We start from the raw sequence: 14,771 nt of genomic DNA on the forward strand, positions 1-14,771 counted from the left end.
ACTTGACCCAAAAGCTGGCCAGGATGTGATTGGAGGACTGTCTGATGCTGCTGCTGAGCTCCCATTCGCTCTCTCTGTCTCTGTAGACGTCTACATGGTTCTCTATTATATATACATAACATTCTACTCTGTGTCTCTCTCTCTCATTCTACCCAGTCGCTCTGTCTCTCTCTCTCTCTCTGTTATGAGGTAATGAAGGGAACGTCTCTCATTCTGTGTAAAGTGAGAGGTGGGGTGATGTCATATGCAGACAGGCTAAAAGAATTGAATCTGTTCAGTCTTGAACAAAGAAGACTACGTGGCGACCTAATTCAAGCATTCAAAATTCTAAAAGGTATTGACAGTGTCGACCCAAGGGACTTTTTCGACCTGAAAAAAGAAACAAGGACCAGGGGTCACAAATGGAGATTAGACAAAGGGGCATTCAGAACAGAAAATAGGAGGCACTTTTTTACACAGAGAATTGTGAGGGTCTGGAATCAACTCCCCAGTAATGTTGTTGAAGCTGACACCCTGGGATCCTTCAAGAAGCTGCTTGATGAGATTCTGGGATCAATAAGCTACTAACAACCAAACGAGCAAGATGGGCCGAATGGCCTCCTCTCGTTTGCAGACTTTCTTATGTTCTTAAAAAAAGGGACAGAAAGATAAGATGAAAAAAGAAAAAACAATTAGTGAGGGAAGTAGAAAGAAAGAAAGAAAGAAAGAAAGCAAGCTAGGAGTGAATGTGTCAGGAGAGAGAGACAGAGAGCTAATCTCATTCTTTTCTACCAAAGCCAGGTCTTCAAAAGATTTCATTAGGAGTGACAGGTGAGCCCACGCAGACACAGAGACACGCAACAAGAGATACACACAGAGACACACACAAAGAGCACACAACGAGAGAGATGCGCACAGAGACACACACACAGCACACAACGAGAGATACACAGAGACACACACACAGCACACAACGAGAGAGACACACACACAGCACACAACGAGAGATACACAGAGACACACACACAGCACACAACGAGAGAGACACAGAGACACACACACAGCACACAACGAGAGATACACAGACAGAGAGGTGCTTTACACATGCTTCCCTATGCTTTACCAGACCTCTCTGTGCTTTACAATGCTTCCCTATGCTTTACCAGACCTCTCTGTGCTTTACAATGCTTCCCTATGCTTTACCAGACCTCTCTGTGCTTTACAATGCTTCCCTGTGCTTTACCAGACCTCTCTGTGCTTTACAATGCTTCCCTATGCTTTACCAGACCTCTCTGTGCTTTACAATGCTTCCCTATGCTTTACCAGACCTCTCTGTGCTTTACAATGCTTCCCTATGCTTTACCAGACCTCTCTGTGCTTTACAATGCTTCCCTATGCTTTACCAGACCTCTCTGTGCTTTACAATGCTTCCCTATGCTTTACCAGACCTCTCTCAGTGGCATCAGCCCTCTCTAGCAATGCAGCAACAGCACCCCCTCTCTAGCAATGCAGCAGCACCCCCCCTCTCTAGCAATGCAGCAGCAGCACCCCCTCTCTAGCAATGCAGCAGCACCCCCTCTCTAGCAATGCAGCAGCACCCCCTCTCTAGCAATGCAGCAGCACCCCCCCTCTCTAGCAATGCAGCAGCAGCACCCCCAAGTGGTGCACCGAGAGAGTGCCGGCTTCTCTCCTTTTTTCTTTTTCCTGCAGTGAATTAAATTTCAGACGCCTGTCTCTCAGGTACAGCAGCACTGAAGTCAATGTCAAGCCCCCTGGACACAAGGTCAGCAAGCCAGCTGCAGAAGACAGGTCACACACTCCACTGACACGAGAAAGGGACACAGCTGCACAGCACTGCAGAGAAACCTACCTCCTGCTGCAGTGTCTGCGTACCCCCGACAGATCCCACCTCAAACAAAACCATGAATAAATGAATCAGCGTTCACTGCTGAGAAAAACACGTCCTTAAAAAATAAACAGAGAGACTCAGCAAGGACAGCATCCCGAGAGATATTTACAGCAGAACAAGAGCAGGAACTACGACTATAACTCAAATCAGCAGGACTTAACAGAACAGCCCTAGGCTGATCACACTGATCCCAGGCGGTCGTACCCAGAAGCAGCACCAGGCAGGACAGGACTGGTGCTGAGTTTAGAAATATGAAACAAAACCTTAGTTTAGTATTTCTAGCACCGTTCAGGGTTTCAGGATTGCGGACAAGTCAGGTGCTTGTCTGGTCTGTGACCCCAGCATGACAGTATTACTACCGGGGTGGCAAGAAGACTCCTGCTGCACAGCAGCGTCACCCATTCCAGGTTTTACTACCAGCTTGATGAGCCCCGGCGAGCAGGGAACAAGCTCAGGTGTGTCTTGAACAGTAACAGCAGGAGTGGATCACGCTGCTATGCAACGGGAGTCTCATTGGCATCCCTGTTGTTTTGAAGGGCTTCGCTGGAATGTGTCTGTGCAAGAGGCCAGACCTCCCAGTATGAAACTGCAGCACAGATTCCCCCAGCAGCAGCCTGCGGCGTTCCCAGCGCTCCTTACCTGGAAGTGCAGGATGATGGTCCAGATCAGGCCCAGGGTGAGTTTGGGATTCCCGTCAGTGATGTCATCGTTTCGGATGTTCACCAGCTTCACCTGCCAGTGTTAACATGCAGGGGTTTCTTTAGGCATTGCAAACAGCAGCAAGGTTTGTAAAGGATATTATGAAACACGCAGACCATGGGAAAAGCACAAGGGGGGGATTGCAAACACACTTTCCTAAATATGGCAATATCCTGATGACACAATCGAGCTGGGAAAGCTTTGAACGGAGTGATCTTCGTACCTGTCTCTGTTTCAGGAAGTCCAGGGCGATCTGAACATTCTGTAACCGATGGAAACGCATCCTGCCTTTCTCTCGAGGCTGGGGAGGGGAAAACACACAATCCCAAAATGAACAGGGATGATATTCCTTCATTCATTACAAACCTGAGAGCGGTGCTGAATCAGACAGAGTGTCAAACGCAAACTGTTTGGTTAGTAGGAATGAAACATACGAGTGTGAACACCCTCAGCTCTCCAGCACAGTCACTACCCTGCACCTAACAATAACAAAAAGAATAATAATCCCTTCTCAGCTCTCAAACTGACATAGTGACTGAGATCCATCAGCTCAACATAAAATCACACGCATCACTGATGAGATATTCAAAGCATTCATGGTTAGTTGTCACTCTCGTGTGAATAAAAACACACACACCCCGAGACTGTGCTAGAGCACACACACACACACACACCCCGAGACTGTGCTACAGCACACACACACAAACACACACACACCAAGACTGTGCTAGAGCACGCACACACACACACACACACACACCAAGACTGTGCAAGAGCACCCACACACACACACCAAGACTGTGCTAGAGCACACACACCCCGAGACTGTGCTAGAGCACACACTCACACACCCACACACACCCCGAGACTGTGCTAGAGCACACACACACACACACACACACACACACACACACACACACACACACACACCAAGACTGTGCAAGAGCACCCACACACACACACCAAGACTGTGCTAGAGCACACACACACACACCAAGACTGTGCTAGAGCGCACACACACACACACCAAGACTGTGCTAGAGCGCACACACACACACACCAAGACTGTGCTACAGCGCACACACACAAACACACCCACACCAAGACTGTGCTAGAGCACACACACACACAGAGACTGTGCTAGAGCGCACACCCACACACACACACACAAACACACCCACACATACACCAAGACTGTGCTAAAGCGCACACCCACACACACCAAGACTGTGCTAGAGCGCACACACTCACACACCAAGACTGTGCTAAAGCGCACACCCACACACACCAAGACTGTGCTAGAGCGCACACACTCACACACCAAGACTGTGCTAGAGCGCACACCCACACACACACACAGAGACTGTGCTAGAGCACACACACACACACACCCCAAGACTGTGCTAGAGCACACACACACACACAGAAGCCATGCTAGTGCACACACACACCGAGACTGTGCTAGAGCACGCACACACACACACAGACCGTGCCAGTGTGTCTCTGATATTTTTCAAACTGCGCAGCAGGGATCCACATGAGACTCCCATTCCAACACATTCCAGGTTTTCTAGAGAATTCATGGCAGAGCAGAGCGACTCTGACTCTACCTGCGGTGACATCCTGTGAAGTCTGGGGGTGAGAGAAACGCGAGGCGAGGCTGGAGCCAAATTTACAGCAAGACAAGCTGCGTATGAACTTATTGGAAAGCACAGAACCCAAGACTGTCCTCTGGAACTGCTACGAAACAGAACAGAAAAGGCTGGCTGGCTTTTTAACACAGGAATGATACAGGCAATGACGTCACCGCACACAGGAGAAGACAACGTACTGGAATTGTGACAGAGCCGTGACAAGGACTTGCTGTCATTTCCAATTATAATTACAAGACTCATTTACAGCAGTGTGCAATCCCTGAGCTTGCGGGCCGCACAGCTGCTCTAATGAAGCTCCTCTGTGTAAGACGCCTGGAGAGAGACCCTGGCCGTTTCCCTGGGCTGGGAAACCCTGCAGAGGCTCACTCTGTGTGGAGATGTAATGGGAGTCTTATTCAGGCCCCTGTGTGTTAGTCCAGGCCCCCACTCTCCCCCCCGGGTTTGCGTGCAGTGATTTGGGGACGTACTCCCTTGCTGTCCTCACTGTCCTCATTGTCTTCACTGCTGTCCCAGATCAGAGGGGCAGCCCGGGCGAGACACACTCTGCGCAGAGACGAGTGGTCCCTCTGCTAACAGGACGAGACGAGGACAACACACACAGAGACAGAGGGAGGATATCACACACACACCACACAGAGACACAGCAGGACAGAGAGGGGGAGATACGGTAGAGGAGAGGAGAGAGAAGGGGGAGACAGGACAGAGACACAAAGGTAAGCAGAACATATGGGAGGAAAGAGAGAAATGGAGAGAGAGAGAGAAGAGGGGGAGGTATACACACATGAAAGCAAAGAAAAAATAAGCAGAAAAATCATAAAAAACTCAGTACAAACAGCATAACAGAACTGGGCAGAAAGCAATCCAGAACCAGAACCAGAACCACACACAGGGAGCCCAGGACACTGTAGAACATATTTCCATCACATTCAATCCACCACACATGCGTTTAGACACAGCGTATAGATAATACAGGCACACGCAATTATATAAATGCAGACCAGTGTCTGTCTCCATGTGTCTCCATGTTTCTCAATCCGTGTGTGTGTGTGCGTGCGTGTGTACATGTGTATCAGTGTGTGTGTGTGCGCGTGCGTCTCAGTGTGTGTGTGGGTGCGCGTGCGTCTCAGCGAGTCTCTCTCTCACCAGCGTGACTCCAGACAGCACCTCCAGCAGGGAGATCAGGTTGTGCCCGTCCCTCAGGTCCTCGTACAGATCTGTGATGTGTTTGCGGACCTGCAGGGGGGGGGGGGGGGGGGGGGGGGGGGGAGGGGGAGAGAGAGAGGGAGAGAGAGAGAGAGAGGGGAGAGAGAGAGGAGCAGACCACAGCAAACCACTCCTCTTAACATCAGCCTCGCTGCCCTTGCTATCACTGCACTGAAGAGGAGAATCACAGGGGACAAGCTCCTGATAACAAGAACAACAGCAGCACTTTCATTTTTACAAACACATTGAAAATCAATCCTATTTATATAAAATCAGTCACACAGGCTGTGCCCTCGACAGCTGGAGTGAACGGGCTACGACAGAGCTGTCGAACACAGTGGAGAACAGAAGTGAACAATATACAAGAAGAGGTTAATCTGTCCTTACTGCTGTTCCAGGAGAGTCCGGCTGCCCCACTCCAGGTGTTACTACCAGCTTGACCAGCCACAGGGTACGAGTAACAAGCTCAGGTGTGTCTGATTAAACTCACAGTGAAACCAGGAATGGAGCAAACTGCTGAGCAATGGGAGTCTTATTTGCATCTCTGTTGAAGTCTTTTCAAAGGCAGTGGGATACAAAAGGAGCCACCACATGTGTGAAGTTTTGGGACGAGTGTAAAACGAAACGCTGTTCCGTGTAAAAGAGTACATGAGAGACCATGCGGTTCAGTGGTGCAAAAACCAGCTTCCACCGCGCTACTGCCTGTGACCACCAGAGGGAGCTCCGCACCACAGAACGCAGCCTGGTGACTGTCCCCTCTGCGTGCCGGAGTGAAGCACAGTGACACTAACAGCGTGGTCAGAGATATTTCAAGCGGGCGTTCCTCACAGTGCCCCAACAGAAACACCACAGGAGCCAGCCTGTCACCCGGCGATTACAGTGAACCAGACAAGGGAGGAGGGGAGGGGGCCTGGCAGACCGCAGTCTAGAAGACTTGCAGGATTCTCTGAAAACACGCACACACACGCAAACACTCACTCCCCAAAACAAAGCTCCCAGCTGGGCTCTGTCTCACTGACCTCCACTTCACCTGGCACCCCTGCATGAGACAGCAGGATGTTTGCTGCAGGTAAACAGTGACGTCCTTATTGCTGCTCCAGAACAATACGTGTGTGTGTGTGTGTGTGTGTGTGTGTGTGTGTGTGTGTGTGTGAGTGCATGAGTGCATGAGTGCATGAGTGTGTGAGTGTGTGAGTGTGTGTGTGTGTGCATGAGTGTGTGTGAGTGTGTGAGTGTGTGTGAGTGTATTAATGCATGCATGTCATCTGTACTACACTGCGTCAAACAACGTTAACACACAGTTCTCTGTCATTCACACACTGGTTTCCCTCTCACGAGATCTGTTCAATGCGAGCTCAAATCATAATTTCTGTTATCGGAAGCCAGTCACAGCACATGGCACTGAGTCCCTCTGAATAGACTCCAGCCGTTTTGGTTCTTGAACACTCCTGCCCCGGCTCTCATGCCAGCAGGTAGGAGGCGGGCACTTCTCTGTGTGTTACTCTTCTTAACAGAGCTGCGCCCGCAGCACGACTCTTACCTTGATCAGGTGCTTGTTCACCCATTTCGTGAAGGTTTTCTTCTGCACTCTGTCACGCTCGTCTGAAGAGAGAGAGAGGGGGGAGGGGAGAGCGGAGAGGGGGGAGAGAGGAGAGAGGAGAGAGGAGAGTTGTTTAGTGCAGTAATCCATCTGAACGTTCATTAACTAAACTCAGTTGGCAAAGGTCAGTTCCTGGTAGGGAAATTGAGAAGTTCACTTGAGCAGATATATTGTTGTGGCTTCACTGTAGATTAAGTGTATGTGTATGGTGATCCTCTATTAACAATGTAACAGCTGTGATAGACAAAAGCATTCAGCACAAACACTACCAAAACAACACTGCAGAGCTGCAAACTCAGGGACTAGGGGTTCAGTCCAGCACCTTCAGCACTGGGGTTACATGACAAACACTGCAGAGCTGCAAACTCTGGGACTAGGGGTTCAGTCCAGCACCTTCAGCACTGGGGTTACATGACAAACACTGCAGAGCTGCAAACTCAGGGACTCCCACTCCCATCTGTGGCTCTTCAGAGATCAGACATGGGTTTGTTCCAAACCGCTGCCCTGTAACTGTGAAACTCGCCAACCCTGTGCATAAGTCAGCACTCCAGAAATGAGAAGACTTTCCTGAAATAGCACCTCTTTATCACTGCAGGAAAGCGCTGTAGCTGTTTGGGCCGTTGTCACGGAAACCACCCTGCGGTCTCTATCCTGTTCAGAGCAAGCCCAGCGCAATCACACAGCCCAGCCTGACTGCAGAGAGGAGTTCATTTCTAATGACTCTAGAGACTGCTCTAAACAGGGGCGTGCACAGGAACACACATTAAACAATATATAATGTGAGTGCGGACACGCTTACAGAAATGTGCCATTCCCGAGCGTTCAGACAGGCTCAACGCGCCATTCCCGAGCGTTCAGACAGGCTCAATGCGCCATTCCCGAGCGTTCAGACAGGCTCAATGCGCCATTCCCGAGCGTTCAGACAGGCTCAACGCGCCATTCCCGAGCGTTCAGACAGGCTCAATGCGCCATTCCCGAGCGTTCAGACAGGCTCAATGCGCCATTCCCGAGCGTTCAGACAGGCTCAATGCGCCATTCCCGAGCGTTCAGACAGGCTCAATGCGCCATTCCCGAGCGTTCAGACAGGCTCAATGCGCCTTTCCCGAGCGTTCAAACAGGCTCAATGCTCCATTCCCAAGGAATGCGTTTCAGGAGCTCTGACTGAGCATGTAGAGAAGTAGACAGTAGAGTTCAAAGAGAATGCGTTTTTCCGACTAGATTGGACGTTACTAATTAGGAGGGATACACACGCCATCCATAGACTGAGGGGGGTGGGGTACGTGAGTTTATCAGTAGTGGGGGGAGGAATAGCAGTAAGATTTGGGAATGTAAGTGAAAGATGATGTTTTTCCACTGCTATTGGTAGCCCTAGATTGGATGAGGATGTGATGAAGACGACACTCCATACATAGCGTAGGAACTCCTGATTCAGCTTCACAAGTGCGTTCCCTTTAGTAGATTAACAGTTTTCAGTTTAGCATAAAATAGCATAATTTTAAAAATGCTGTTTTTCCACTAATTGCAGCACTAATTAAGGGCATACACACGCCACTCCATAACTGAGGGGGGTGGGGTCTGTGTGTATCAGTGTGTGGGTTGGTGTGTGTGTGAGAGTCAGTGTAAATGTATGTGCAGGTGTTTTAGTGAGATGGTGTGTGTGTGTTCATATCGTAAAACGGAAGTTTGTAAAACACAGAGAGAGATAGAGATAGAGAGAGAGAATGCATGGCAAAGTCCCCTCCCCCCTCACCCACACGGAGATACTAACCCAAGCAGCACATTCGCGTGACCAGGCGTGCTTTCAAACCAGCTTCACTGCGATACACTTGCCACATCCTTTATTCAGCAAGACAGCAAGCTGCCTGCCTGTCTTCCTTCCTTCCTTCGTTTCTGTCTTACAAAGCTCCTCCAAGGAAGAAGAGTAGCAGAAGGGTGAAATGACCGAGAGAGAAGCAGAGTCTCAGGGCCTCACAGAACCAGCAACAAGCCTCTCTCTCTCTTTCCCCCTCTCTCTTCCTCACTCTCTATCTGTGTTGCTATTTCAAACCCGAGTTTGGCTGCGCACTCTCAGAGCTGCCAGTCCCAGGCACGTGTGTTTCGGAGGTGGGGCTTGTCAGAGTCGGCCCCTCCCCTATTCGGATGTGAAAGATAAGGCTGCTGGTTCCTCCCCCTCTCTGTCAAGCACACACAGTCCTGGGTGTCTTAACCTCAGAGCAGGAGGGTGTCAGGAGCCCTGAAAACACCAGACTGGCTCCAGCACCCTGCCGGGCGAGGGCTAGACTCACAGTGAACACACATGCAGAGATACAGGGGGGTGCTGTGCAGGGGGGGTGCTGCAGTGTGGGGATCAGCAGCAGGTTTTCTGGTTTCTCCAGCAGCTGTCAACTTCCAGGATTAAGGGAGTCAAAAAAGTTGATCTGGGACTCGTTTTTATTTTGCGTCCTGATGAGAAAAAGTCAATAAATGTGCACTTCTAGAAAGCAGGTGGGTGTAAGATATTCATTTTGAAATAATTAAAATAAAGATTTCTGTTTTAATTTTTTTTCTTTGCTTTTTTTTTTTTTAAATAGATTTTGACGTTACAAAAATAAAATCAAACGCTGCCCCAAAATAAACAGCAGCTGTGTGGGGTTTTTTGTTGGGTTTTTTTTCTTGATTGAAGGTTTTTAAAAACTTTCAAGAGTTCAAGTCTCAATAAAAAGCCAGGTGAAGTTTCCGCGCACAGCCCTGCTGTAAAGACAAGGGCAGGGGAGTACCTGTCTCGGGTAGAGGCGTCACATACAGACCCCTCACCTGCACAGGAAATCTCTGAACCAACACGTCCGCAAAGCCACCGAGTCTGGCTGCACCCGGCGCTCACAAAGCACTTCCTTCTGAATGCAGCGCAGCCGTTAGGGTTCAGCGTGGGCTTTCCACTTCACAATTACTGCTTCCAAGAAAATCCGAAAACACTGCAGTTCAAAAGCTCCTCGCCCAGTTCCAGGAATCCACTTCAGGTCAGGATCCCAGTCTCAAAGCACGTGCTTTACTTCTTGCTAATTCTATTCTGCATTTCTTAATAAAACATAATAATTCATAACAATAATAAATATTCAAATCTGATAAGAAATTTAAAAATAGGCAGCTCTCCGTGTTCTCCACAGAAATGATGAGACAGCTAAACAAGTCTGGAGACGTTTTCAGAGAGCCCTGAGCCGCAGGGAAGGTGCGCGCTTTGGAGGAATTCCGGGGGCTCCCGAGTCACTGTCCAGGGACACAGAGGAGGAGATTGAGAAAGAAGGAAGCAGGGTGGACTGGAGGGACAGTGCTGTGATATTGACTGGAACGGCAGCCAATTCCCACCCCACAACCTCACGCCCTTCTCCCTTCTCGATCAAAGCCGGACAAACTAAACAAAACAGACGTAGCAGCGAGTCTCTCTCTCTCTCTCTCTCTCTCGCTCTGCTAATTGGGAATTTGAAAGGACCCTCTCCCTCTCTCACTCTCCCTCTCTGTGTGTGTGACCCAGATAAATGCTACACTGCAGCTCCAAAACTGATTTCCAGAAAAATCTACAAACGTGCTTCTAAGAAAAAAAGAGAAAACTCAAGTGGCTCGATTGCTTCCACTTGCTGTGAATTACTTTCTGCGGCTAACCATTCCAGAAGGTACAGAGTCTCTCCGACAGCAATGAATCATGTTCTTCAATGCATCCTCCTTCCACCTGTCTGGAGAATAAAAAGGTTTCTCAACATGATGCCACTCAAATGGACTGACAACAACACGCACTGTAAACCCTCCCCCTCTCTCCTTCCTCCTCTCCTCTTCCTCCTCTCTCTCTCCTCTCCTCCTCTCCTCTCCTCTTCCTCCTCTCCTCTTCCTCCTCTCCTCTTCCTCCTCTCCTCTTCCTCCTCCAAGTTTGTTCCAGCAGGTCCACCAGCTTGTAGATCGTGGTTCTTGTCTCGTTCTTTCCTGCGTCTCTCTCAGAGTCAGACGAGGATACTCTTTACAAAAACACAAATCATATCTGCAAAAGCTGTTTCTTCTTCTTGTCCAGCAGCGCTGTGCAGGATTCCTCCAGCAAACACCTGAAAATCAAGTCCTTTCTTCTCCCCTCTATCAGTCTCACTCATTCCCTTGTTGTTTCTCTCTCTGCTGTTTCTTTCTTGCTGACCAGCCCCGTGTTGTGACAGGCTGTAACCACCCCTTGACCGTCTGCAGAGCTATAAATACAGACAGGGCTTAGCAAAGGGTCTTAAACTGACAGAGAGTACTTCTCTCCTCCTCCTCCTCCCCCCTCGCTCTCCCGGGCTAATCTGTGCAATGCCCTTGTTACTGCACAGAACTTCTTCCAAGCAGTGCCAGTGTTACCTATACTGCAGTCTGTCTCTCTGAAACTCTCCTCTGTGTGCATCTATCAATCCCTCTTCCCTCTCAGTGTCTCTCTCTTGCTCTGCAATTCTGCAATGCTGTGACTATGACTGCCATTCTATTGGAGTACAGTACAGTGCCAGCCTCACTCCCTCCCTCCCACTCTCTCTGTTATTAAATAACCACATGACTTCCCAGTACAGTGGAATAAGCCTTGTTAAGATCAACCAGTCTGCATCCCTCTCAACACAGAGACAGAGAGAGGGGAAGCCCCCTGCTGGAAATGAAAAAACACCAAACTATCTGGGGCTTTTCACACTGGAATTTCCAAAGTCTGATTTCAACAAGAATTCAGCAAGGTGTTCCAGCAGCTTGCAGGGGAGTGAAGATTACAAGCCCCTGTAACTGCAGCCCCAGGCATGGGAACAAGACTCCTATTGCACAGGGTGTCACCCACTCACCAGATCCACTGGGCACAGGGCAGGACTATAAAGCACGTTTCCATGGAATCGAACGCTCCCGGTTAATGCAGTTCAGAGCTGCTGCCAGCGCGCAGTCTGCTGTTCACACAACAGCGCTACAGTTTACAATATTCAACATCCATTGGCCCTGCTGGTGCACAGCAACGCGTACATTATACAAGCAATATAGCAACACACAGCGCTAACGAGGACTGATCTGATCATGCCCTCATCACTGACATCATGCACAAGACATTCAGACTGCACAGAACATGAGGGGAGGGGAGAGGGGGAAACGCCAACTACGTTTTTTTCAAAGTCACAATTATTAAATTGGGAAATCTATACTTCGCTTTGCAGGCAAGTTTGCAAATTCTTTTAAATATTTTTACCTAAAATGCAAACAGAGAGCTCTCCCTCTCCCTGCCTCCCCCCTCCCTCTCCCCCTCTCCCCCCTCCCTCCTCCCTCTCCCTCTCTCCTCTCTCCTCCCTCTCCCTGCCTCTCGCTCCCTCTCCCTGCCTCTCGCTCCCTCTCCCTGCCTCCCCCCTCCCTCTCCCCGCTCCCTCTCAGTCCATTAGAGCCACACGACCTTGTTTTGCTGCTGCTTGCATTTCCTTGTAACCTTGTTACAAATTCCTAACACATGTCAGCATCTCCACTGCGACACACACAAGTGCTTCTTCTGAGTGCTGAAAGTTTTGGAAGAAAGGAAAGAGTTAGAAGGGGAGGGGAGAAAACAAAGAGCGGGAAGAGGAACCGAAAGAGGAGAGGATATGAATCACAGAGAGAGAGAGAGAGAGAGAGAGAGAGAGAGAGAGAGAGAGAGAGAAAGAGACAAGAGCGATAACAAGATAACAGGGAGGAGAATGGAGAGAGGAGAAAGAGAGTAGGAGGCAGAGAAAAAGGTGGGGGAAGAGAGAACAGAGTGAAGGAGTGAGAAAGGAGAGGAGGAGAGAAATATTTAAAGGAACAGAAAGAAAGGGGTGAAGGAAGGAGAGAGGAGGACGGGAGGAGGTGGGAGAAAGAGAAACAAAAAGAAAGGAGGAGGGAGAGCAAAGAGAAACAGCAAGCAGACACAGAACCAAGCTCTACCTGCCAGGGTGGGGGTCCGGGGCCTGCGGTAATACCACACTCCCACCACCGTGAGGCAGTGTGCAGCGATGACCAGCAGAGGGGCCAGGACCGCTGGGTCAAAGAAGTCCATCTCTCTCTCAAATCCACAAGGTCTTTAACCCATGACAGGCTGTACTGAGTATTAAGTTCCCCGTCTCTCTCTCGAACCTAAAAACTTCACAACGCCTTCAATGACAAGTCCTTTCTTAGCTGTCTCTGCCAGCTGACTCTCTCTCTCACTCTCTCTCTTCCTTTTCTTGTTCTATATTTCTACCTCTCTCACAGTCTTCCTGCCTGCCCGCTTGCAGCTTTTACAGATATAAACTCTCGGTCTCCTCTCCCTCTCGGTCTCTCAAACACTCAGACTCTGAATTCCTTTCCACTGAAGCAAGCGCCCGGCTTTGAGCAGAGAGCTGGACTTCGTCAGGGCAATAAAAAAAAAAAACAAGTCTCTCTCCCGCAGAGGCTGTGCAGAACCCAGCAGCAGCCCACACTGTGCTTCCTGTGTCGATGTGGGTGTCTCTCTGTGTCAGTCTGTCTGCCCGCGCGTGCCAGTCTGCTGTGGATCTGACTGAAGCTACTTCAAACATAAAGCAAATCGCAAAAAGAAAACTTTGACACAGTTAGAGAATTTACTGTGAGCGCCAGCATAGTGCCCTCATAAGGAAAGCAGTGCTACAGACGAGGGTTCTAGTGAGCGAGTCTGTGTCTATTTGTCAAAGACCAAATATTTATATTGAAAGGGAGGTTTTTAAACAGCGGAGAGTGGAGTGAATATCCTGCAAGGCAGAGCGAATCCAGACAGCCCGGCCCAGTGTAAAAGATCTCGAGCACTGCATCACTGCCAGCAGTGCTGGTACTTAATCTACACGGGGCACAGCCTCCTCCGAGAGGTAACTGACGAATCCAGTCCCACTCACTGACGAATCCAGACAGCCCGGCCCAGTGTAACAGATCTCGAGCACTGCATCACTGCCAGCAGTGCTGGTACTTAATCTACACGGGGCACAGCCTCCTCCGAGAGGTAACTGACGAATCCAGCCCTTCATTCACTTCTGAATCCAGTCCTCCACTCACTGACGAATCCAGTCCTCCACTCACTGACGAATCCAGTCCTTCATTCATTCTGTTGATGCAGGTTTTGATGAAAGGTTGGCTCGTTTGAAATCTGTCCTGCGGGTGTGATCTCCTCTCTGTTTCATCAGCGATTATTTAACCCCAGAAACCCCAAACTGCAGCAGAGCAGCGCAGGGAACCGCAGGCAGCTGGGCGGCGCTCTTTCTGCAGAGGCGTCTCTGCGCTTCCTGTCTGCGTTGGTTTCAAACGTTCTTACTCCTCTTATTAATAGCACTGGTATTAGTTTTTCTCATTACCAGGAAACCAGGCCCAGTTTCCACTGAATGTCTGTTGGTCTCGCTGCACGCAAACCTGTTTCTGAAAAACTACGTAAAAACATAAACCAGAAACCAGAAACCACAGCCACAAACCAGAAAGAGTGAAGCGGCTTCTCATGTGGATCAAACACAAGTGAAAAGAGGGAACTATAACAGGGGCAGCATCTCCGTGCGCGAGTCAAGGGAGGCTGTCAAACTCCAGTGCCATCACAGCGGGGTCCTGGATCACACACACACACACACGCGCTGTTACCTGCACTGGATCAGTTCATACCACCAGCAATGGGGAACACAACACTGGACATCACACACCAGGAAGACAGCTGTGTGGAAAGAGCTTGATGATGCTGGATCACGTTGACATGCATGCATATATATTGGCTTACTCTGTACCTACACTCAACTTA

At 49.6% G+C, this 14,771-nt stretch overlaps 1 protein-coding gene across 1 annotated transcript in view; it reads right to left on the reverse strand.

Moving 5' to 3' along the window:
• Nucleotides 1-13,931, reverse strand: part of LOC121308401 (microtubule-actin cross-linking factor 1-like) — a gene marked incomplete at its 3' end in the record, with an annotated part of 23,926 nt that extends 9,995 nt beyond the window's left edge. Inside the window, exons 1-6 of the mRNA XM_041240778.1 lie at nt 12,950-13,931; nt 6,986-7,047; nt 5,386-5,475; nt 2,811-2,888; nt 2,528-2,620; nt 1,850-1,888 (exon numbers count right to left, since the gene is read on the reverse strand). Of these exons, the coding sequence (XP_041096712.1) occupies nt 1,850-1,888; nt 2,528-2,620; nt 2,811-2,888; nt 5,386-5,475; nt 6,986-7,047; nt 12,950-13,061 (474 nt within the window). The remainder of the gene's footprint in view (nt 1-1,849; nt 1,889-2,527; nt 2,621-2,810; nt 2,889-5,385; nt 5,476-6,985; nt 7,048-12,949) is intronic.
• Nucleotides 13,932-14,771: the final 840 nt, after the last annotated feature.

Source organism: Polyodon spathula, unplaced genomic scaffold (assembly GCF_017654505.1).
Source record: "Polyodon spathula isolate WHYD16114869_AA unplaced genomic scaffold, ASM1765450v1 scaffolds_683, whole genome shotgun sequence".
NCBI lineage: Eukaryota > Metazoa > Chordata > Actinopteri > Acipenseriformes > Polyodontidae > Polyodon > Polyodon spathula.